The 22051-nt window shown below is 40.1% G+C and overlaps 1 protein-coding gene and 2 long non-coding RNA genes across 3 annotated transcripts; 2 read left to right on the top strand and 1 right to left on the bottom strand.

Moving 5' to 3' along the window:
• Positions 1 to 389: 389 nt before the first annotated feature.
• On the bottom strand, positions 390 to 12945 carry LOC310923508 (F-box only protein 15-like). Its single transcript, XM_083885484.1, has 6 exons — positions 12414 to 12945; positions 8972 to 9085; positions 6966 to 7070; positions 3201 to 3434; positions 2741 to 2950; positions 390 to 948 (listed from the first exon to the last, which is right to left on the bottom strand). The coding sequence occupies exons 1-6, from the start codon at positions 12431 to 12433 to the stop codon at positions 810 to 812; spliced, it is 822 nt and encodes a 273-aa protein (XP_083741610.1). The 5' UTR covers positions 12434 to 12945; the 3' UTR covers positions 390 to 809.
• A 1433-nt stretch (positions 12946 to 14378) lies between these two features.
• Positions 14379 to 16074, top strand: LOC310923514. The gene is made up of 3 exons (XR_014592611.1): positions 14379 to 14521; positions 15687 to 15749; positions 15850 to 16074. It is a non-coding gene; the product is annotated as an uncharacterized lncRNA (long non-coding RNA).
• Positions 16075 to 18377: 2303 nt separating this feature from the next.
• LOC310923513 lies at positions 18378 to 20688 on the top strand. The gene is made up of 2 exons (XR_014592610.1): positions 18378 to 19192; positions 19287 to 20688. It is a non-coding gene; the product is annotated as an uncharacterized lncRNA (long non-coding RNA).
• The last annotated feature ends 1363 nt before the right edge of the window (positions 20689 to 22051 follow it).

Here is a 22051-nt window from a genome sequence, read left to right on the forward strand (position 1 = left end):
GGAAAGTTCCAAATAACCTAAGTCTACATCAAGAGCATGGCTGAGGGGAGGAAAAAAGGGCTACCACCTCTCAATTCAGACCAAGAGCAGAACACCTGAAACAGGCCTCCATAGCACCCAGACCTACATAGCCACAGGCAGACACAGAGGTGCCAGTGCATCCCATGCAAAGATGCAGATTCCTTCTGAAGTCGACTTCAGATGTTCGGCACTGCCCTCTAAAGACATTCACGTCTACACTTACCCTACAGAGGCTAACTGCTTAACCTAGACTCTTAATACCAAGAATTTAATACCTCCAAAAGGGCACCATTTACAGCATTCCTGCTGCTGGAGCAGGATACAGCTACCTGGTGATGTAGATTAAAATTAAGTTGCTATGTGGGAACTCATCACTTTGAGTGGCATGGGCAGGTAATGGCACGAATCAGAGGAAGAAGCACTTCTTTTCTCAAACCATTCCATTTAAAATTATTCTAGCATATCAAACTTGGGCATGTGAAGACTGTAAAATAAATAAAATTGAACACAGCATCTAATATGGAATGATAGATAACTGATCTCTTAATTAGAAGTGGATTTTTAAAAAAAGTATATATACTCCTGTGACAGCTCTTCAGGATACAATAAATCTTCCACTTACTGTCCCTACATGTGTTTTGTGGTTACTAGTTTAGACAAGATCTTTCAAAATCCAAAGGGGAAAAAAAAGGAAGATTAAAAAAAAAAAAGCCCTCCTCAAACCCAAACTACAAGCCAATTTTTTTTTTTTTTTCATTCAAATCATAATAAAATACAGAAACAAAATGTTATCTTACCTTCCAAATTCCTACTAAGAGTCCTGGACTCAGACTGAAGAGCTGGACAAGCTCATCAGCACCAACTGCGACACTACTTTCAGTCAGGTTGCCAAGAGGGTATTCAGCAATCAAGGAAAATCGACGAGGTCTTTGAAAAGAACATACAGAATGAAGTAAAAAGGCTGTGTCTCCTTATTCATGTAAAAGTTCAGTTTAATTTCATTTTTAACTGTAAAGTCTGACCAGCAGCACATGATGAAAATGGTTTTGAAAGCATTTGCCATGCAGAATCATAAACCATACATTTGAACAACCACAGTGTACTAGCAGGATCTCAACCCCTAACAAGAAAAGAAATAAAAAACACTATGATCTTCTAAAACATGCTTAAAAAAAGAACTTACGTACTTGCCCAATTTTTCAAGATACAGAATTACTTTATAACTTGTTTTTCATACTCTATTGATACTAGATGAAATCACTGAGAAGCAAAATTCAAAGGAAAGTATCAAACTGTACATATAATAAATTAAAAGTATGTGCTACAGGAAGCGTTCCTTTTTTAGATTTTTTTTCTATATTTTACCTATAATTAAAGCCATTAGCTCCAAAAAAATCTTAAATATAAGTTCATGAACACTCTTATTAACTAATGATGCATTTTAAAAAAGGGCAGTAAGTAAGAGTTTGCATTACCTACTCAGAATGAAGAAGTCTTCCTCAAATCCTTTTCAGACTCAGGCTCTTACTATATTCAAAACAGTTCCTAGACTTCCACATAGTATCACTGTAATACCACCTACAATCAAACACTGAACACTGTCTGGGATGGGGCATCCACAACCTCCCTGGACAACCCATTCCAGTGTCACACCACCCTTACAGTAAAACATTTCTTCTTGATCAACATCAACCTTTTCCATCTTTAAGTCAATCAGGCCTGTCCCTGCACTACTGCCTTATAGTCTAAACAATGACATACTGAAATTGGTGAAACCACTGACTTCATCTCTAGTCACAATTTCTAAAACTTGTAACTCTGTGAAATAAACACATCAACTGCCTGCAAGCTTTTTTATTTTCTACATATGAATCATCATCTCGGTAAAACAACTACATTTCCCACATAATTTGACTGCAAGACTTGTTCAGTTAACTTTATACAAAAGGCTTCTCTTGATTTATTTGTTTTATAAGTATATACTCTGCTCATGGTTGAAGAACCAGATGTTTTGTAGGTGACCAATTCCCTCTTTTCAGAGCTCTATGGCCAGGGGCTTTGTGTAAGAAGCAGGCAGCTGACTCTGTACCTACTATACACACAGGCTCAGATGTGGGCAAAACTCCTTGACAGCAACCAAATACCTCAAATAAACACTTTTCATTTATTTTTTAGAATATAATGACAAAAACCACTGTACACATGTAAATTAAAAAACAAGGGACATGCTGTGGACTGTGTGACTTCATATGCATGTACTGAAGACTGCACACATAGTTAAACATCAAGTTCCCTAAATTCATATACACACCTACCAGACAGAAAATAAATTTTAACAACATAGAATACCTGACTGTAGCCACATAAATACTGATTAACTCTTCCAAGCTAAATTTCTCACAATAAAGTCTTCTAGATTTACATTTTTCTTTCATGCTCTAGGGCTTAGATTCAGCTTTCCAAGTCAGGACCTATCAGCCTGCATATCACATGCCAATTAACCTATGAATTAATGCCATAGCTTGCTGGATTATACTATTTCTACTATTCCTCTCTAAAAAGCTCTACCAAAGAGAAGAACATAGAAAGAACTACTGCGGGGAGGCTTTCAAATGAAGGGTTAACTTATTGAATCAAACAAATGTCAGATAGGTCCTACAGACATATTATCAATCAGTTACACCCAAAAAATCCTCAAAAATCCTATATTAAAACTCACCCATTCTTGCTGGGAGGTCTGTTTTGGTCAGGAAGCAATGGTGTAACTCCAAACAGTTTTAGGGTTGACAGGATGTCCAAGCATGGCCAGTCTGTACCATACCAAAGTATGGTAACAGATGTGTCCTTAAATGATAGTTTTGGATTCTCTACTACATGTTCTTTTCCATTTTTGTCCTTTAGAACAATTATCCAACTCAAGCCAGAGACTCTGTTATTTAGGAATTGAGAGGGGAGAGGAGTGTTTAAAAACAAATTCTCAAAGTGATAAAATTTAAACTATGCTTTCAACAGAATTTTTACATTTCTACTAACTGCGACTCAGTTTCAGTCATTTATAGATTATCATTGTATCATTCCATTATGATATACATTTTATAGCTCTAATTCTATACTACTCCAAGCCATTAATGTTTTGTACATTGTTCTGAAGTAAATCTTTGTGACAAGGCATTGCTTACTTCATAGCTTCTTTGGTTTTACATGGAAGACCTGTGTAAGGATCTAGAAATTTAACGAGTCGCATTACTCTAGTCTTGAAGGCACACGTTTGTTTGAAGATGTATTCTTTCTTCCAGTACCCAGGCTTTTTATCATGTAGAGCAGCACGGCCCAAAGAAACAGCTTCTGTTTGTTTAGACTTCATTTTCCATTTTGGTTGCAAATAATTGGAATAAAGTTTCAGCCAAATTCCACTGAAAATAAAAATAGAATAAAGAGGAGTAAATTTCAAGAATAGTCACTTCATTTTTACATGCACATCTCAGCTACCACTGAGCACAGTGTTAGCAAAAAACCAGTCTTATCTGTCTTCTCAAAAATATGGGATCCAGGATGAAGCTCTGTGACAGCACAGTCAGTCAGCAAGTAAGTGAAAACTGATAAAGGTTAAGCAGAAATTTTTGAAAATTCCACCCTAAAACAATGATGTGTCCTCCTCATAGAAAATCAGCTAGTGGAAAAAGTGGTTTAATATCTCCTATTCAAGAAAGACCATCTGTAGACTTCAAGTTTCTCAGTTCAGCTGAGGAGGACAATTAGAATCACCTTTGTTTGGTGGTACTAATGTAATTTCAATCCTTTCTGCACTCTCTTTGGAAAAGCCCAGAGAAGACATGACTTTCTGAAGTCAAAGAAATATGTGACTGTAATGATGGGTTCATCTCTTTCATGCCAGGAAAACTATTAGTTCACATTTCAGCCCCTCACACCCCAGTATCTCTAGCACACCCCAGTATCTCTAGGACAATTCACAGAACATTGAGTCCAGGAACCTACAAAAATTCAATCAATAATCTGTGAATATAGGTTGCCAATAAGTTTTCTAATTTTGAAATGCTAGACACACAGTGTACATAACTGCACTGAAGAAAATTACTAGTGAGGGCAACAAATAGTTGAGACATTTTCTACCATTTATCAGCAAGGCTACCAGTTCTCACTTATCCTCAGGCAAACTTACACTAGCATGTATGGTATGGCATCTTCCCTTCTCCTTAAAGTATTCAAGGACTAGATCCATCCCACACTGCCTCCTACCCATCAAAAGCATTCTCAATTCATTAGCTACTGAGAATAACTCCCCACATATTGAGAGCCAGCTCTGGTTATTGATGCAAGCAGACCCAGGAATTTCGCAAAAACCTTCCAGCCTGCTGCTCTGCAGATATAGACAGAATTCCCCACTGCCATTTTTTAAGACAAAAGTGTCTAAAACACACAGACCAATAAGTTACCATAACTGGTAAAGGTGGGTTCACAGTCAACATGAGTTTTCAACCTTCCATTCACCAAAAGCAGAGTGGGAAGGGTAACATAAAGAACAATCCCCATAACTGAAACAAAGTTTTAAAATCCTTCTACTTTAAGACCATAAAGGGTAGCCAAGTTACCAGACAGTATAAAAACATTTCTGATGGAGGGGGAAAGTTCTTTTTTTAACTCCAAAGCAGTTTAGAACTGTCCAGTCATGAAAAAAGGAGAGATGTCCTTAACATAACATCACATGGGGAATTTGAGCTGTGTATCATCCAATTGGTCTTCACCAGCCTAAAACACCCAGTAAAATAACCTCCTATAAAACTTTCCTGATAACTAGAAACTCCTTCCCAAAAAAAGATATCCTTTGATGGAGAGAGATACTCTGCACCTTACTGTATGATGCTGAAAAGACAGGGCTTAGTACTAGGCATTTCCTGCATTTTGAAGTTGCAGGCTCAGGCAATTTAGTTGACTGAAGATAGACTAAGGACAAATACCTACCATGTTCATCCTCACTCTCAGAAACATATTGCATCTTCCTTTCCCAAAACAGTGTTGGGCAAGCAAAGAAATTAGTTCAAGAAACTCAAAAATTCAGCTAGGGCAGGGAGACAGAGAAGAAGATGAAGGAGGACTTGGAATCACAAGTGTTTAGGAAGGTATCACTTCCCCTTCATCCTCAACTTCTGAAGAAGTCAGGGCAGATAAATCAAAAAGGCATCCAACAGGGAAGCACAAGTTTGCCTCTTTCACAGCAGAATACATGCCCTGCCCTTCTTGCCTCAAATTGTTAATACTCATCTCAAGGTCTCTTACTGAACATGACTACAACAAACCAAACAAATCTTCTACTGCTAACTCAGATGCCAGAATCAGACACATCATCATCAGTCATCACTTGACCACAGTGGCAAAGACTTTGCCCTGTGCTCTCACTTCCTCTCACACAAGCACGTTCTGCTGGTGATCAGAATCCTCAGGCCTTCACAGGCAGACCATACCCATGAACTTCCCACACTGCATGGTAGGAAGGCTGGAATATCCCATGCTGTGACAAGGAGGGTACAGAAAGGGAGGGTCATAAACATTTCCTTGTCCTCAATAGTTACACTGGAGAGACATCAGTGCCAAGAACTGTTCAAGTGAACAGCCCAAAGACAAATCACTGCATTAGGCAGCACAGACATAGCACAATGAAAGACTGATGGTCCTGTTGCAACAAGGACAGCTCCCTGTACATCCAGGACACCAGAAATATCCTAAAAACCACAGTCAGATTTGTCACAGAAATATGCAGTGACTCCCATTAAAACTTCTGTTCATTCACTGCAAGATTCAGGGTCTTGAGAAGGTCCAGGAAAATCCATCAGGAAGAAATTACCTGGTCCCCCCTGAACCAGTCAGGCTCCTAGATAAGAGAAACTAACTCTTTCCAAAGTCTCATTTGTGCACGCACACTAATCTCTATTGAGATTAGAAAATGGAAACAGACATTGTCGAGATGGAGACAGATGAATCATCTTCCCCTGGACAGCCACAGTGATTTTATCCTGCTTCACCATCCTGAAGTGGAAAACACATACCAAGATTGGTAATTTGTGTCAACTATGCAATTTTTATCTACCCTCAAAACCTAAATCTGGATTACAGATCTTCCCTTTAAACTCATCAGTTCTAAAGGTATTAATGCCAAGGTAAACCAACTAATTCACCACACAATTTTTAGTAAATAAGGGAGAAATAGATTCATACCTGGTACAGCAACTTCCTATAGAGGAAGACATTTTCTCATTCAAACAACACTAATGCAGTAGAATCCTACAAAGAAAAGGATGCCCAGATCCTAGTTATCACACACCAACCCAAGTGTCTCCTCTTTACCCTTTCACAAAATTATCATGATATTGGTTGGAGCAATTTATGAACTCTGTATAAGCAATCCTTATTAAAAAACGTGTCGGTATTTATCTTTGTCTCTTTTGTTCTCATTTAGACGTCACCAAAGAGTCACAAACAGAGCAACAGATAAAAACCACTAGTGGATCATTTGATTGAATCAATTCCTCTTCAAAAATCTAATGAAAGAATAAAGTATGCAGGACTTCAAAATTGTCAAAGCTACAATTCCATAAAGCTACTGGCAACACACCATTAAGGATCACCTGAACCGAAAAGTTTCTGCAGGTCCATGTGAATACAAATAAATACATAGAAATTTTAAAATTAAAAAAGTGCTAACACCAACATTTCAAAGCACTGGATTTAGTTTTTGCCTCATAACCCCCAATAAACAACAGGCCCTGCACAGCTAGAATTGCATGCAACATGTACTGTACGCTGTGCAGGGCAATTTCAGCAGAGTAACTGCCCAGAGGTGCTCTGGCATCAGAGAAACTGAACTGGAAAGACTCATAATTCAGGTAAACACAACTAGGGCACAAACTGAGATCTTCTCTCTTCCTTACTTGTCATTGGCCAACTCATAGAAGCGTCTATTCACACAACCAAGAGACAGTAGGGACACAGCATCTAAATAGGAAAATATCTTCAGCAGCATTTCTGATGGCATGCTAGAAAAGAAGAGAAAGAGGAATTCTGTTAGACTTGCCTGCAAACTCCAGAAATTACAATGGCAGAGAATTTTAATTTCAAACCAGACAAAAACAGAAGAGGTGGAAAGCAGCAGGTTGTAAACAGATGAAACAAAAAATCACCTAAAGAGTTAAATTGTGGAGTTTGGGCTGTAACTTCACTCTTTGGTATGTGGCATTTGCCTAAAATAATTCATCACAACTTATTCCAGTGGCACAGCACGATTACACAAAAAGTTGTAAGTTTGAGGTTTTATTAGACTTTGTTAACTTTAACTATGTTTGATATGAAACTATCTCATTTAGCTTCAGTTCCTTACTGCTTGTACCATGATTTTAACCACAATTCCACAATCACCAGCATTTGCAAAACTGCAGATACATTCACTCTCCCTTTTGACTGCCGCGTCTGGCCTGAGAACGCACCAGGACAGAAATGTCCTAGTCTAACAGCAAGATCATGCTCTACCTCATCATCATCTCCAAACTGTACGTGCTCAGGGGTCTTGTGCAGTTTTCATTTATGTCAGCAGAAAGATGTGAACTTCAAAGTAAGAGCCAAGTGATATCCTGAAAATGCCAATGTCTCTGCATCTGGAAGGCTGCCTGAAATGCAGGAGCCAGTCTAGGCATGACAAGCAGAACATACCCTGGGATTGAGCCAAAGTGATTTTTGCATTAGCAGACATGAACCTCATACAATTTGAGCAGTAGCTCATAGCTGCAGAGTTTAAAATACACGCATTTTATACTCTTAATTTTTTTGAGCATTGAGTATGGCCACATCAAAATCACTGCTGAAAATAAAAGGTGCTGTGAAAGTCAACACCCCATCTGTGCCTCTTGTCCTTTTACTAAGGGGTTATTTGCAACACTTGTTGATTTATGACACTGTTTCAGAAGCAGAGAGCTTTAAAGGGTAGCACAACAATGCCAATACCTCAATGTTTGTATTAAACTCACAATCTTAGTTACATTGACATAGAAATAACATGCAAAAACTTGCACTGTTATTATGTGAAATAACTCATAAACTCTAAGTCCAAAGCAATTAGTGCACTCATTCCAGAGACAATTTAGAAGTGATACCTTAAAAAGCTGCAAATTAGCTAAAATAATATACTTGATCCAGAATTTTCAACAGCAGTTTTTACAGCTGTATTCTTTCTCCTTTGAAGGAAGCTGATTTTTTTTTCTTTTTTCTCTCACTATCACACCAGTCAGACAGCATAGAGGTGCTGAACTGGCCATCCAATGCAAAACAGAGAAATCACTACACAGTAGTGATCAAATGTATAAAACTAATTGCTTTTTCAGGTAACATAGTCTTAGAATATTTTTTGTAAAAATGTAACTAATTTTCAAAAAGAAAACAACTCATAATTATATTGAAACTACTCTTTCACTGCCAAACAGCAAGAGAAACATTTACCTTGCAGTAAATATGCAGCAGCCAGTAATTCCTCCCTCCTTTTATCCCAATCCACCATTCTCAGCCTCTCCATACACTAAGATACACTTGATGACAACCAATAACCAAGAGAAACACATGAAGTTTAATTCCAATCTGGCTTTTATTGAAGTAATAAAATAACAATTTTTATTCTCAAGGAACAACACTGCCCATGACTTCCAAAGAAGTTGCTGAAGGCTTCACATGGCTTGGAAAACCTACATAATCCTTATGAACCTAGCAAATAACACAAAGGAGAACCATGCCAGAAAACATTAGAAGGTGAACACAGGATCCCAAAGCAGGCCAGGAAAGAAAATCTTTTCAACTCAGAATATTTGACATAGAAATCTCCAAGATATGAATACAATTACTGCAAGCAGTCAAAAGGCAGTTTACAGGGTGACTTACTCACAGACATACTCACCTCTCAAAGCTCATGTTTCGTTTCAGTTTTCTGGGAGGTGTCAAATACAGACTTTCAATGCCAGCATTTACACTTTCAGAACATTCCCCAGGCCTGGCAGCAAAGGTCCTTAACCTACTTGTAAGAAGGAAAAGCTGTTAACACATATTCACAAAATGAAGAAATACGCATATTGCGCACACCTAGACACAACACTTCAACCAAGGCAGGATGCAGGGAATACACCACGTGGCAATCATTATGATTTGAACAATTACACCCAAGTTAAAATACCTGGCATCAGGAAGATTCAGATTTAAACTCACAGCTGTCAACCCTGTGATTGATCTCTCACAGCAGGCAAAGGCAATAATAGTGTTGCTGCTCCCCCAAATCAGTTTGAATCTGGTAGAGGTTTATTACCCTTAGACAGCTGCACCCCTGTGGCCACTACAGCCAAGCTCCACTGAGGCCCCTGCAGCAAGTCAAACTCACTGATTATTCTTCTGTTTCACAACATTACTCCAGAGACATTTTTGAGCCACTCAACTTTGCTAAGCGATTAAAAGATACCAGATAAAAACAATACGTTGAAACTTCCTCAGAAACTGCTGAGGTTCAAAAAGAATTTGTATCCTTTCAAGCATAAACAAAAAGAAAGGAGATTTAACCCATGAAACAGAGAGCAGCTAACAAGGTCTAAGGGATGTCTAGGTGTTAGACAGACAAATTACTTGTCGGTAGAATTGCTTTAGTAAGGTTTATGGTTTGACACGCTTCAAAGATTTCAGATGTAGTGAGAGGTTAACAAAGCTTGGGAAGAAGGATGACCACTGAGAGTGGACACAAAGAATGCAGAATTTACAGGCCAGAGGGATACCTGGAACAACTCCCAAGATAAGGAAGAAACTATTAAAGCCAACTCAGCAATTGTGCTGAAATCAGCTACAGCTTCCAGAAATGTGAGACTGCCACCACTGACTCAAAAAAGAGAAAGACTGAGCATGCAAACTAATCAGCATGAGAAGCAAGAGAATTGTTAACCAACAGAAGATAGAAAATTAATTAATAAGAGAATTATGTAGCTTGTAGCCAAGGAACTAATTCCTTCCTTTGCTAAATGCCACCCAGCACTGTGCAGAACTGTAAATACATCAAATAACTCCATGTCTGGATTGGTCTCTTGCACACCATGGTGAAAGAACCTGCTCTGGCAACATTTCCACATCACAGTTGGGATAGAAAAGGAAGAAACTTTGCATATTTCTAACACAAATTCTTACAATCCAACTGCTCACAGATTTTTCCAAGTTTTCTGATAGAAAGGTCTTTGTCAGCTGTAATTGCAAACAAATCCTATCATTAATCCACAGAGAAAGATGGGGACAGAGTTTCAATCTTAAACCAAATCCTTACACTTCATACCCTCGGATGCCACTGAACAAGCAGAGCTCCCCATTCACTGCATTACTGACGCTTTAAATTGCCAGCAGATTTCCAACACCTGGTCAAACCAGCTCGGGGTTTCTAGGCAACCAATCCATATGGGGGGGAAATAGCTAATTTTGAAGTATATGGTTATCATATACATTTAATAAGTTCTTGATTTAAGATTGATTTATGCTTAAAGAAAAAAAAAATCAAAATAAATTAACAGCGCTGGCCTACATTGTCAACTGTGCTATGTAAAACAAAACAAAAATATCCAAGACACTTTACTAAGAATTGTTACAAGCTTAACAAAAAGACATGCACATTTGAGCTTGGGTGCTAACCAACTACATTAACAACTACAAAAAAGTAGTCTTGTAATAAATACAATCTGGAGATCAAACAAAGGGTTTTACTAATGTATCATTATCAAAAACACTTAGATGATGAGGCCCTAAACACTTAGATGATGAAGCAGTAACAAACTGCTGTTAAAGGGATTTAGAGACACAAGTTGTGTTCAACAGCAGCAGAGCCATCACTTCTGTATGTTCCAGGGCAGCACATCCCAGGCTATTCTGCCCTAAATCCATGCTGAAAGCAGAGAGTTTGGGCATACTCTCTAGGGATGCAATTTCACAAACTCCAGGCACAGAAATAATTCAGATACGAAGCTGGATTCTGGATTTTAAAATAAGCTACCTTGGACAAGCATAAACTGCACAGACTGTCCTTCTTGCTCATTTTAACCACTAACCTCTCCCTTCTTCACTCCAGGGAGAAATATCTGAGGGAAGAAACACTTTGCCCATGGGTGCCTTGAAAACTTTAATGTAATAGCTATTGTTTTTGTAAGCTTCAATTTTAAAAAAAATCTGCTGAACTTTTGTATTCGCCAAAACAAAAATATTCTCAAGGTGTGAAGAAACAAACAGCAACCGAATCCATAAATTACTTTTCAAGTACTGCGTGTGCTAAGATTTTAAATTAGCATTAACAAAATGCTTTTAGGTTGCATTGACACAGTTTGGGCAGATTAGCCTAAGATGAAAGTCAATGACAGCTGTTACACCCCCTCTTTAGAGACTTCTAGAACTGAGATGATCTTACTCAAGAGGCACAATTTCAATTGCTTTTTCATTAGCTTTCAACCTGTGGGGCTCACTTTTCCAGTATTTTCATTTTCATACCCTATAATACTTGCAATGTGCCTTGGTTTTTTGATGGTCAGCAAACAATTGTCTTCTGAGAAACATTTCAAATGATGTACACAAAGTTTTAAGTAGTGAAAAAACGTGTCTCCTCCACCTCTGTAAGCGTATGCAGGGAAAAAGAAAAATTACAATGATGTTTTGGATGGGTTGGTTGTGGGTTTTTTTTTTTCCTTCAGCTGTCTATTTCAATTTAATTTTTAAAGGGTGGATATTACCCCAATCCATTAGCAGGTTGAAAAAAGGCAAAAAAACCCACCCAAAAAACAGCAGGGGGAATGAAACTGCTATGAAACCTAAGGCTGTAGAAATGGGTTAGCAGAAAAATCTGTTTTCTCAACTTTGCCTCTAAGACTGATGCTTTAAAATTTTGAAAGCCTACCCTGTACTGTAAGAATTATGGTAATCACACCTTCCACAGCGAAACCCTCCTATTTATCACAAAACCCAAACTACCCTGGACGTATAAAGCAGCCACTAAACTAACTTTGTGGGTACCCATTACAGCATCTCCTCCAAGCTGAAGGACACAGAAGTTTAGGCTCCCCAGGCAGGAAAAAAAGTGTTAACCCCAGGCCTCTGTGCACCTGGCAACACCAGCGTTCTCCACTGCAAGGCGTCCACTGGGCCAGGAGAGGAGAGTACCATGCCCACAGCCCTCGCCACGAAGACTCGAGAGCTGGAAACCAGAGCCGTGCAACACGTGAAATAAGTTTTTCAGAGGAGCAATGGGAGCTGAGGGAAAACAATTAAACCCCCCTCCCCGTTAAAGGTGAAGAAGGCCGAGCGGGCGGCCCCGGGCCGGCAGAGCCCACGGTTACCTGCCCCGGCCCGTCGCCATGGCCGCTCCAGCACGGGACAGCGCCGGCCTCGCACCGCCCGCGGGGAGGGCAGGGAAGGAACAAGGGCAGCCACCCCCCGGGGCACGCCCTGGGGCGGGGTGGGCCGGAACGGCGGCGCCCGGAGCGCTGGCTGAGGGCGGGCGGGGCCGAGGCGGGGCCGAGCGGGGCCGGGAGCGCTGGCTGAGGGCGGGCGGGGCTGGAGCGGGGCCGGGCGGGCACGGGGGAGGCGGTAACGGGGACGGCGGAGGTGCCTGAGCCTCGCCCCGGCTCCACGGCGAGCTCCGAGCTCTCGGGCACTGTGGGCTCGGGTCTCAGAATCACATAATTAATTAGGCTGGAAAATACCTCTGAGATTACTTTACAATTTATGACCAAACACCACCACGGCAGTTAGACCACAGCACTAAGTGCAGATTCCAGTCTTTCCTTAAACACCTCCAGACCCGGTGGCTCCACCACCTCCCTGAGCAGCCCATTCCAATGTCTAATTGCCTTTTCTGTGAAGAAATTCTTCCTAATATCCAACCCAGACCTCCCTAGTACAGCTTGAGGCCATTTCCTCTTGGAGAACAGGCCGAGTCCCACCTTCAGGCATTTGTGCAGAGTGATCAAGTCCCCCTGAGCCTCCTGTTCTCCAGGCTAAACATCCCCAGCTCCCTCGGCCACTCCTCAGACTTGTGCTCCAGACTCTTCACCAGCTCCACTGCCTTTCCCTGGACACACTCCAGCAACTCAATGTCCTTCTTAAATCGAGGGTGTCAAAACCGAACACAGTACTCTCAGTGGTGTGGCCTCAACAGTGCCTGATAAAAATAAAATGTTTATCCTACAATGTAACAGTGGAAAGCCACCTCAGTGGCACGTGGCACCTTTCCTCCCAGACCACCTTAAAAACGGAGAACCCGTTCCCATCAAGGAACTCTCAGGCGCCGCGCCCCCACCCCGGGTCAGAGATGGGGCGAGGGAGCCGCAGCGGAGCCGCCCGCCTCAGTGGAGCTCCAGCCGCGGAGCAGTCGGCCGTCTGGCACGGGGAGGTTCCGACCCCCGCCGCCGCCGCCGGAGCGGAAAGGAGCCGGCCGCTTTCCCCCCCCCAGGCTCAGCACAAAGAGTTCCAGCCGAAGAGCAGCCTGACTGCAGCCGCTCCCCGTGCCGGAGCGGAGAAAAGAGCCCCGGCCGCCCCGTCTGCCCGCAGTTGCCATGCTCCCCGTACGAGCCGCCCGCAGCCGCCACGCGGTCAGCCGCCTCGGCCAGATGAAGCGTCCCCGAGCTGGCCGGACCGCTGCCCCGCTTCAAGAGAAAAACCCCACACCCGCCACGTTCCACCTCCCACCGCACAAGCCCCGGTCCAAACCCCCACAACGTTGCCGCCGCTGTGAAGCAGCGTGAGACCGAAACGCCATTGCTGCGGCAAAGACTACCACATGGCCGCAAAGAGCTTCAAGTGCCCGCCCCGGTGATCCCGCATGCAAATTAAAGACTCCAAAAGCGTCTCGGGATGAAATCTGACATAAAAAAACCCTTATCAAATAAAAACCAAGTAAAATTAAAACAGATAAGAACTAATACTCAGCCGTGTGGACCCTGAGGAATCAGAAGAGCTAATTTCTCCGGTTTTGCTTACTAGCCGTAAGTTAAAAAGACCAAACCGGAGATGAGACCACAGGAGAAAACAAAGAACTGTCAGGACTCTGGGGTTGCTCCCCAGGCGAGGGCCAGTCCTCCAGCTCTGTTGAATTGCATGCAGCAGAGCTGATAAAGCCCTCCTCCTCCACGGCGACCAAACCCCTCGGGCAAATATCAATAAGAGCTGATTAATAAAGGCGTTTATGGAGATTAGTATTTTCTCCGCCCATTTTTATTCATAACAACTGGGGCTCGTCCGGGATTGGCCACGCCCAGAAGAGGACCGAGACGGGAAGGCGCCGCCCACCTTGGACCTCCTGGACAGCTGCTGCTCAGGGCCGCCCGTCGGGGAATCGGGACCCAGGCAGGAGGGCTGAAAGCTGCAAAGCCTGGCGGCGATAGCAAAGATGTGTCCGTGCAAAGGGCACTGAACGAGGAGACGCTGGTGTCGGCGGCTCAGAAAGGTAAGGCGCAGGATGCTGTACGCTGCTCAGCTAAAGTTTTGTAGTTCCAAACATCAAGTATCTAGGAAAAAAAAAAAAATAAATCTCAGCACACCGAGCCGGTTTCTTTTCGCATCATATTGTTTGGAGCAGCTATTACATTTCTATATATGCGTTGCACAATCAGAACAAATTATGTGATTTCTTCTAAATAATCTGTGGATTTAAGTAATTATCAGGCACAAGGTTTCGCAGACTCTCATTTTCCTTTTCAGAAGGAAAACCTATCACATGCAGCCTGACTGTAGGGCTGTTGGGATAAATTCACCTCCAACCAAATCGTCACTACACGTGATGGATTGCCTTCACTCATTCACTTCAGTGAAAAGTGATTACTGCATAATTAGCCTCAGAAAGTTTAAGTACTTTGAAATGATTTACAAAAAACGCCTTCAACTAATTAGAAGACTGCAGGAGAAATAGTTACTAACGTTTCCTCCTTAACTTGTACTCCACTAAAATGCACACTGCCACTAAAAGATAGTAGTCTCTTTTCAAATACTCAAATATTTTGAAAGAGAGACTCTCATATGACTTACTTTGAAGTATATACTGACACTTGTACTTTAGATCAAAATTGAAAGATAAAAACTAATCAAACAGCAGTTAGTTTTGTTAATAAATAAAATATTGTTTTGGGGCTAATATTGCCCCTTTTACTGTTCTATTGATTGCTAATTCATAAAACCGGTTATTTTCAGTGTGTGTGACTTTTAAGCTTTCACTTTTTTATTTTTACTTCTTTTCTTTGCATAAGGATTGCAGTGATTGTGCGTTTAGGTGGTAGTGTGAATACTGCAGTGCTAAATGCCTCATTAGTTCCTAAAAAATCTAGCTCTCATGTACCCAAGAAGTAGCAGTCATTGCTACTTTGGATCTTGCAAACATCTGGCAAACCGAAAGTAATAAGGCTTAACACTGACATGTAAGCATGACCTGTACAATGTAAGAGATGTTCCTTGGCCTGTTTTACAGCAATGTGGCATTATGGAAACTGTTACTGGAATTTTTTCTTCTGGTAAAACGTTGTTTGAACTACAGACTAACAGAAGAGCATTTATGTAAGAAAGGCATACAAGTGTTATCCAAGGCTGCAACTTATGTGTTATTATCTTTTTTATTTCAGTGAAAGAAGCTGGAAGAGACTTTACCTATTTTATTGTGGTGCTTGTTGGAATTGGTGTTACAGGTTATTTTTTTTAAATTACATTCTTTATCAGAAGACACTTCTCGTTAATTCCATCTGGTTTCATAAGTTTTCATTTCATCTGCTGTTGTCTCTGTTACAGGTGGCTTGTTCTATGTGATTTTTAAAGAGCTATTCTCTTCTTCTAGTCCAAATAAGATCTATGGAGATGCCTTGGAGAAATGCAGATCTCACCCCGAGGTTGGTTTTTGAACTTCAGTCATCAGTTTGTGTTTCTCAGTAGTTACTGCCTTTCTTCAAGTCAAAACTTCACACTAGGAATCTCACAAGCTACTTGAAGACCCGTGTGGTGCTTTAGCAGTTCTGCCAGTGCTTTTAGCTGGGATTGGCTGGGTCAGCTCCAGAGCAGAGCCTTCATCAGGACAGGTCAGTGCAAGCATTGAACTAGCCTGCTAGAAGCCAAGTGAGTGTGCCACAGCATAAAAACTGATGGAAATACAGTCTGTCTTTCAGAGCCTGGGCTTGTGTCACCATACAGAAACTCTTAGGGACTTACCTAAGTGCCTGCTAAATATAGAACTTGAATTCTCCATGTCAGAGAGGCAACTAGTCCCACTAAGTTGTGTAGATCTAACCTGCTGCCTTTTCTCAACACTCTTACTCTATTGTGACACTTCCCTATGGTTCTGTCATTCTGTGAAGCACTGCACTGATACCCAGGAATTGAAATTCTTCATTTGAAGCACAGTTAGCATTCCTTTGGCTAACAGGAAAACAGGCAGAGAACAGTCATGGGATCACACAGTCATCATAGCTAGGTGTAAACAAAAAAATCAGTGTGAAACTAGATTTTAAAAAACACTACTTCAGACAAAACATCCTTCAGAAAAGATTGTAGCAGATGCCTTTGAAGGTAACCTAGAAATGAAGTGACAAGTCGTTGCTCTAGTAACAATAAAAAGACTGCTTTGGAACAAGTTTGTAGAATTAATACTTCTTTCCAGTACTTGCACAGTAAAACTTCTCTTCTTCTAACCAAATTTAAAGTAAGTTTAAGACTATGTTGATCTACTCTGATTTTATAGATCTGAAAAAAAAAAATTACTGAATTTCTTATTCAGTCGTGGTTTTTAGATAATAGGAAGGGGAATGCATTTGCATTTTAAACTTTGAAACATTCTCTTGGAGGAGACATAGGCAAATATTTTGTGCTTTTTTTTTTTTTCTTTTTACACAAAATGTCAATTTCCACATCTTCATCTCAGAGAACAGTACAAATAGAAGATATCAATAGGATTTATTTTAGGCATTTAATACAGAACTGTAAAAAAAAGACTGGAATACAGAGGCATTTTTCTTAAACTCTTTTTTTTTCATAAACACTCCTATTCTTGACATGTTAGATTCTCCAGGGGCATTTTGTTAAAAGAGGGTGTATTCACAGCAGAGGCGTGAGCTGATACTGGAATACCTGTTTGTATGTTATCCCTTCTGACAGCTCAAACCTCTTTTCTCTTGTAGGTAATTGGTGTTTTTGGTGAATCTATCAAAGGTTACGGAGAGGCAACAAGAAGAGGAAGACGACAGCATGTCAGATACCCCTTGGTGTTTGCCCCATAAAGACATCAGTTTCTGCACAGCAAAGATATTTTTGGATCACAAGTTAGTTCTAGAGTGATGAACTGTATGTAACATATCCTGTCACTTTTGATCAAACATAGAAGTTTTTTTGCAGTGCCTCTTGTGTGCCATATATCACTAAGTACAGTGTACATATAATATAAAATGCCAATTCTGAATGCCTCAGAACAAGCAATGGTCATCATGGTAAACATAGAGCTCTCCAGAAAATGGGATGAGCCTGAAAACAGTAGTGCAGAGGCCTAGGCTTGCATGAGGAGAGCAGTAATCTGACAGAAGTTTACAGTCTGAAACTATACTGAGCTGATACACAGGATGCTTTTTGGTACTTGAAGCAGCATCTCTACTGCATATTTAACAGAACGTCTATCACCTTAACCTCTCATGAGTGTGTCTTTTTATTACTTTCCTTTTAAAAGAAACAAGAAAACTATTTCTTACAAAACGTAAGTCCTCTCTGCTTTGCCTTTATTGGGTTATTTGGCAGGAATATATTCAGTGAGGTTTCATATAGGATGAGACACATAAGCCCAGACAGAGGTTGAACCATGAAATTGAGATTCCTTGTTAGGTCTGAGGAAAGTGGCTTTTAATCATTGAAGCTCTATCTCTTCACCAGACTCAGTGAAAAAATGTTTAAAGTAAAGCTGCTAAATGAAATCAACGTGCACAAACATCTTGAGCACCTGTCTGTAAATAAGTAAATGTACTATGAATCAGCTTTCCTAGTATTTAATTTCCATTATTTTGAATGACTAGTATCTTAAATAAATTTTTGAGATGAGAACTGTGTAAGATTGTAGAGTTTGCATCTGCAGTATAAGAATGACCTTAAATGTCTCAAAAATCTACAGGTTTTTTTTGTGTATGAATACCCTGAATGTAAATTTACTGCAGTAAGGCTCTTCTTTCATATTTGTTCTCTCTACCATCATGTCACTTTAAACTATATTGGAAGTTTATTTCACAGTGTGTACCTGGGCATGACTGATGGACATAAGAGATTGGTGCTAAGCAGCAGTTAATATTTTCAGTAGGAAACATAAACCAGAACTCTAATGGGGTCATTAGTTTCCCAAAGTGGTCACTTTGAAAGTGATGTGCTATTTATTTAATACTTGAGCGCAACCCAACTCCAGTCTGAATACCAGCATTTAGGTTGGAGATCTCATATCAGTGCCAAAGTTACACAATTTCAGCAGAACAAAATTATTGCCAAAGTAACTTTGCACATAGTAAACTGTTTGTTTTGATGTGGTTTAACCAACCTAATAATTAATTTGAAAAAATATGCTGTGTGTGTTTCGGTTTGATAACTTAGTTTAGGTGCCTAAAATAACTCTGGAATTCTTGGTGATGTGGGGTCCCTTTCTAGATGTCAGGCTTCAAATCTGGGGTTTTTTAGAATTAATACAAGGCATTTCCATAGTCTTCAGCACTGGATTGCTTTTCAGTTTTGAGGGGAGGACTGGGGTGAGGACATTTAAGCATTTCATCTCTTAATCCTCAGCAGCTAATTAGCTCTTCTAACTCCACTAGTCCTTAGGCACTGACAGTAAAGCTTGAGAGGAGCAGTAGAGAAGGAACCCAAGGTAGAGTAAGGACACCACTGGAATACACTTTCTTACAAAATAAGTAAGCAACTCCTCTAAGTAAGTTTAAATTTGAAGTCTTAACTAGCATATAATCTGTATTCTTGCTGGGTGGTTGGGTTTTTGTTTTCTGTTGCTGTTTTTAGTCACATTGAATACGTAAAGGACGGACTGAAACATATGCGTTTGAAGTTCTATATTGAGGGCATTGAATCAGGGAAACAGGGAACGGTCCATGTGGAAGTCAAAGAGGTATGTACAATTGCTTGATACACCTGACAACCTGACAAGTCATGAATTTAAACTACCAAAGAGAAAAAAACACTCTGAATTTTTTTCTTTGCAGAATCTTGAAACAGGAAAATTCAAGGTTCACTATATTATTGTGGACGTTGAGACCTATCCAAGAAGAACCATTGTTATAGAAGACAACAGATAGCCAACGATCAAAGCTGCTGCCTTATCTCACATTGGATAATGATGTTGTAGCCAGGCTACACATGAATTGTGTGGTGTTGCCAATTGTGTCTCACAGCTTCAGGGCTGTGTTATGGGAAGTAGCCTCTCAGGACCTCCACTAAGGACTTTTGATAATAACAGATAAGGGATTTAAAGTGAAACCAATGAAATATAGCAGAACTATCATGGAAGATATTCTTGACATAGGAAAATAATGCCTCCTAATGAACAGTCTAATGATCGATAATACTTCTGCACACCCAAAACCTGAGTTTTTCAAGGATTTAGGTTTGGATGGGGAGTTTTTTGTCTTCCTTGGCTTGGATTTCCCACTACCACTGCAATAAAGAAAGAGGTAGTTTAACTGTAGACAGAACTCTACTGTTTTCATTTTGGATACCTTTGTAGTAAAAAGGTAAAGTAAGAATGTTAGTGATGCAAAAGAGATCTAGGCATGTAAGGGTAGGAATGGTGGAGGCACACACACCCATGGCAAACAACTGAAGATAAACACTTTAATATTGGTGTCTTCTAAATAAATTACCAGCAAGCAGAACATCACTACCATCTGCTCTTTCCGGTGTTTGCCATGCTGCTCTGCATGGTTGTAGCAAGGTGGGGGTTGGCCTTTTCTCCCAGGCAACTAGTGACAGGACAAGAGGACATGGCCTCAACCTCTGTCAGGGGAGATTTGGGTTGGACATCACCTTCAAAATGTTTTGAAAACCACAATATTTAATTTAAACTTCTCTTTGCCACCTTGTCTGTATCTACATCTGATAAACACCTGTGGTGTTTATCATGGCATCTTTGATCCGTAAAATGTTCCACATTATTTTCTTTTACTGCCTGCATCACCTTGCTAGCTGAGATTTACCAGGATGCTTCTTTATATTTCATGAATGAGGGACACAGCTGTGAAGGACATAATTTCTCCTGTGTTGTGAAAAAGCTGAGAATATTCTTGATAAAATTAAGACAGAAAAAGTAGCAGAAGAAATCCACCTTTATCTGACCTTAATGTTCTTAATTTGAATGAATTACAAATACAAGGCTCAAATGCTTTCCAATCTCATTGCAGGAAGCTTTTTGTAATCTTTTTTCTAGGAACATCTCATCAGTGAAGAAAAAAAAAAAACACTTCTAGCTTTGTTTGTCAACTTTCTACTAGCTGGATACCTATCACCAGCAAGATTATTTAAGCCTCTTGAAACTTCAGGAGTGTTAAAGCTTTTTAGAAATATAGATTGTCTGCAGAAATAAAAGTCAAACATTTTTTGCTAACAGAAGTCATATGTGAACTGATTACTTCTTTCCATATTTCTCCTGAGGCTGAAGTTCGCTTTGTGGACTTGGCTGGCACCCATGCTTACAAAGCTTTCTTAAATTCTGTTTCATACAAATGCATCTATGGAGACACTGTAATCAAAATTAGGTGAAGATTAGTTGAACAAGACATTTGGAATACTGAACATTGATCTCTTGTGCAGTATCATCTTTCCTGGTGGTAGTTTGCACTGGAGGGGAATAGCTGTGTTCACTGAGTTTAAACAATGTTTTAGAACACCGCTTTGGTAATTCCAAAGAGTGTTAGCCTCAGTTTTCCATATGGAGCTGCCCCTGCTTCACTGGATCATTGTACTACCAGAAAGTCGTGCAGAGATCCTTCTCCATGGCAGAGCTCAGTGTTCCATCCTCTCACTGGAGGCTGTTAGGCTGGGGAGACAGCAAAATAACTGAAAGATTCACCTTCAGTTGTCGGTAAACACAAGCAGTAACCATTTCACTATTTCCTTTTTAAAGCTCTCACTTCTTTTTCCCTTGGGAAAACAAAATTACAGCATCTGCCAGTTACTTTCTGAAGTAAATGTGTCATGTTATTGTTACTCAAGTATTGGGGAAAAAAATCACTGCTAGCAAGTCAGAGCCAAAGAAATTAAGTTTTCATAGAAATTAAACACATTTTTCAGAGTTCAGTTTTGATTGTTGCAGAATAAATAAAAGTAGTATTCTTAAAACCCCTCCTTTAGGAATCGGAAATATGTTACTCACCAGTGAAAGGTTGTTTTTCCAGAAACACTGTGTGGCAGACTATTCAAAATGTCTTTTAAGTAGGTGTACAACTTGGTCTTAAGTTTCCCATCTCTACATTCATTTTTGTGGATGCCAAACCCTATGTATGCTTCATAGGCAGCCAATATCCTTAGAGGTGGTTTATGGGAATAATGTTACTGTGTCATCTCTATGACCTGTGTTTGATTCTAGATCCTGTGTATACTTGCTGTATAGCAACAAAAAGAAAATCCCTCTAGGAAATGAACTGAGTGGAAACTTTAAAATATCTATATTAAAAAAAATCCAAACAGCAACAACAGCAGCAAACAAAAAAAAAAATAAATAAATAAATAAGAAAATTAAATAAATAAATGAATTAAAAAAACCAATAACAAAAAAAAAAAACCACTCAATAAGCTTTGATAAACAGAAGCTCTTGTAAAAAAAAATGAATGTAGATTGGGAAGCAAAGGTGTTGTTGTGCATGACTGAGTTTAAAAATAACCTTGTTACCTAAATATTTCTTGCACAGAATTCAAGTTTCAGCAACTGATTTAGGCAATGGAGTCATGATCTTAGAAATGGTTGTGAATAAAT

The sequence above is a fragment of the Zosterops lateralis genome (assembly GCF_965231275.1).
Source record: "Zosterops lateralis genome assembly, contig: HAP1_HAP1_SCAFFOLD_77, whole genome shotgun sequence".
Taxonomy (NCBI): Eukaryota; Metazoa; Chordata; class Aves; order Passeriformes; family Zosteropidae; genus Zosterops; species Zosterops lateralis.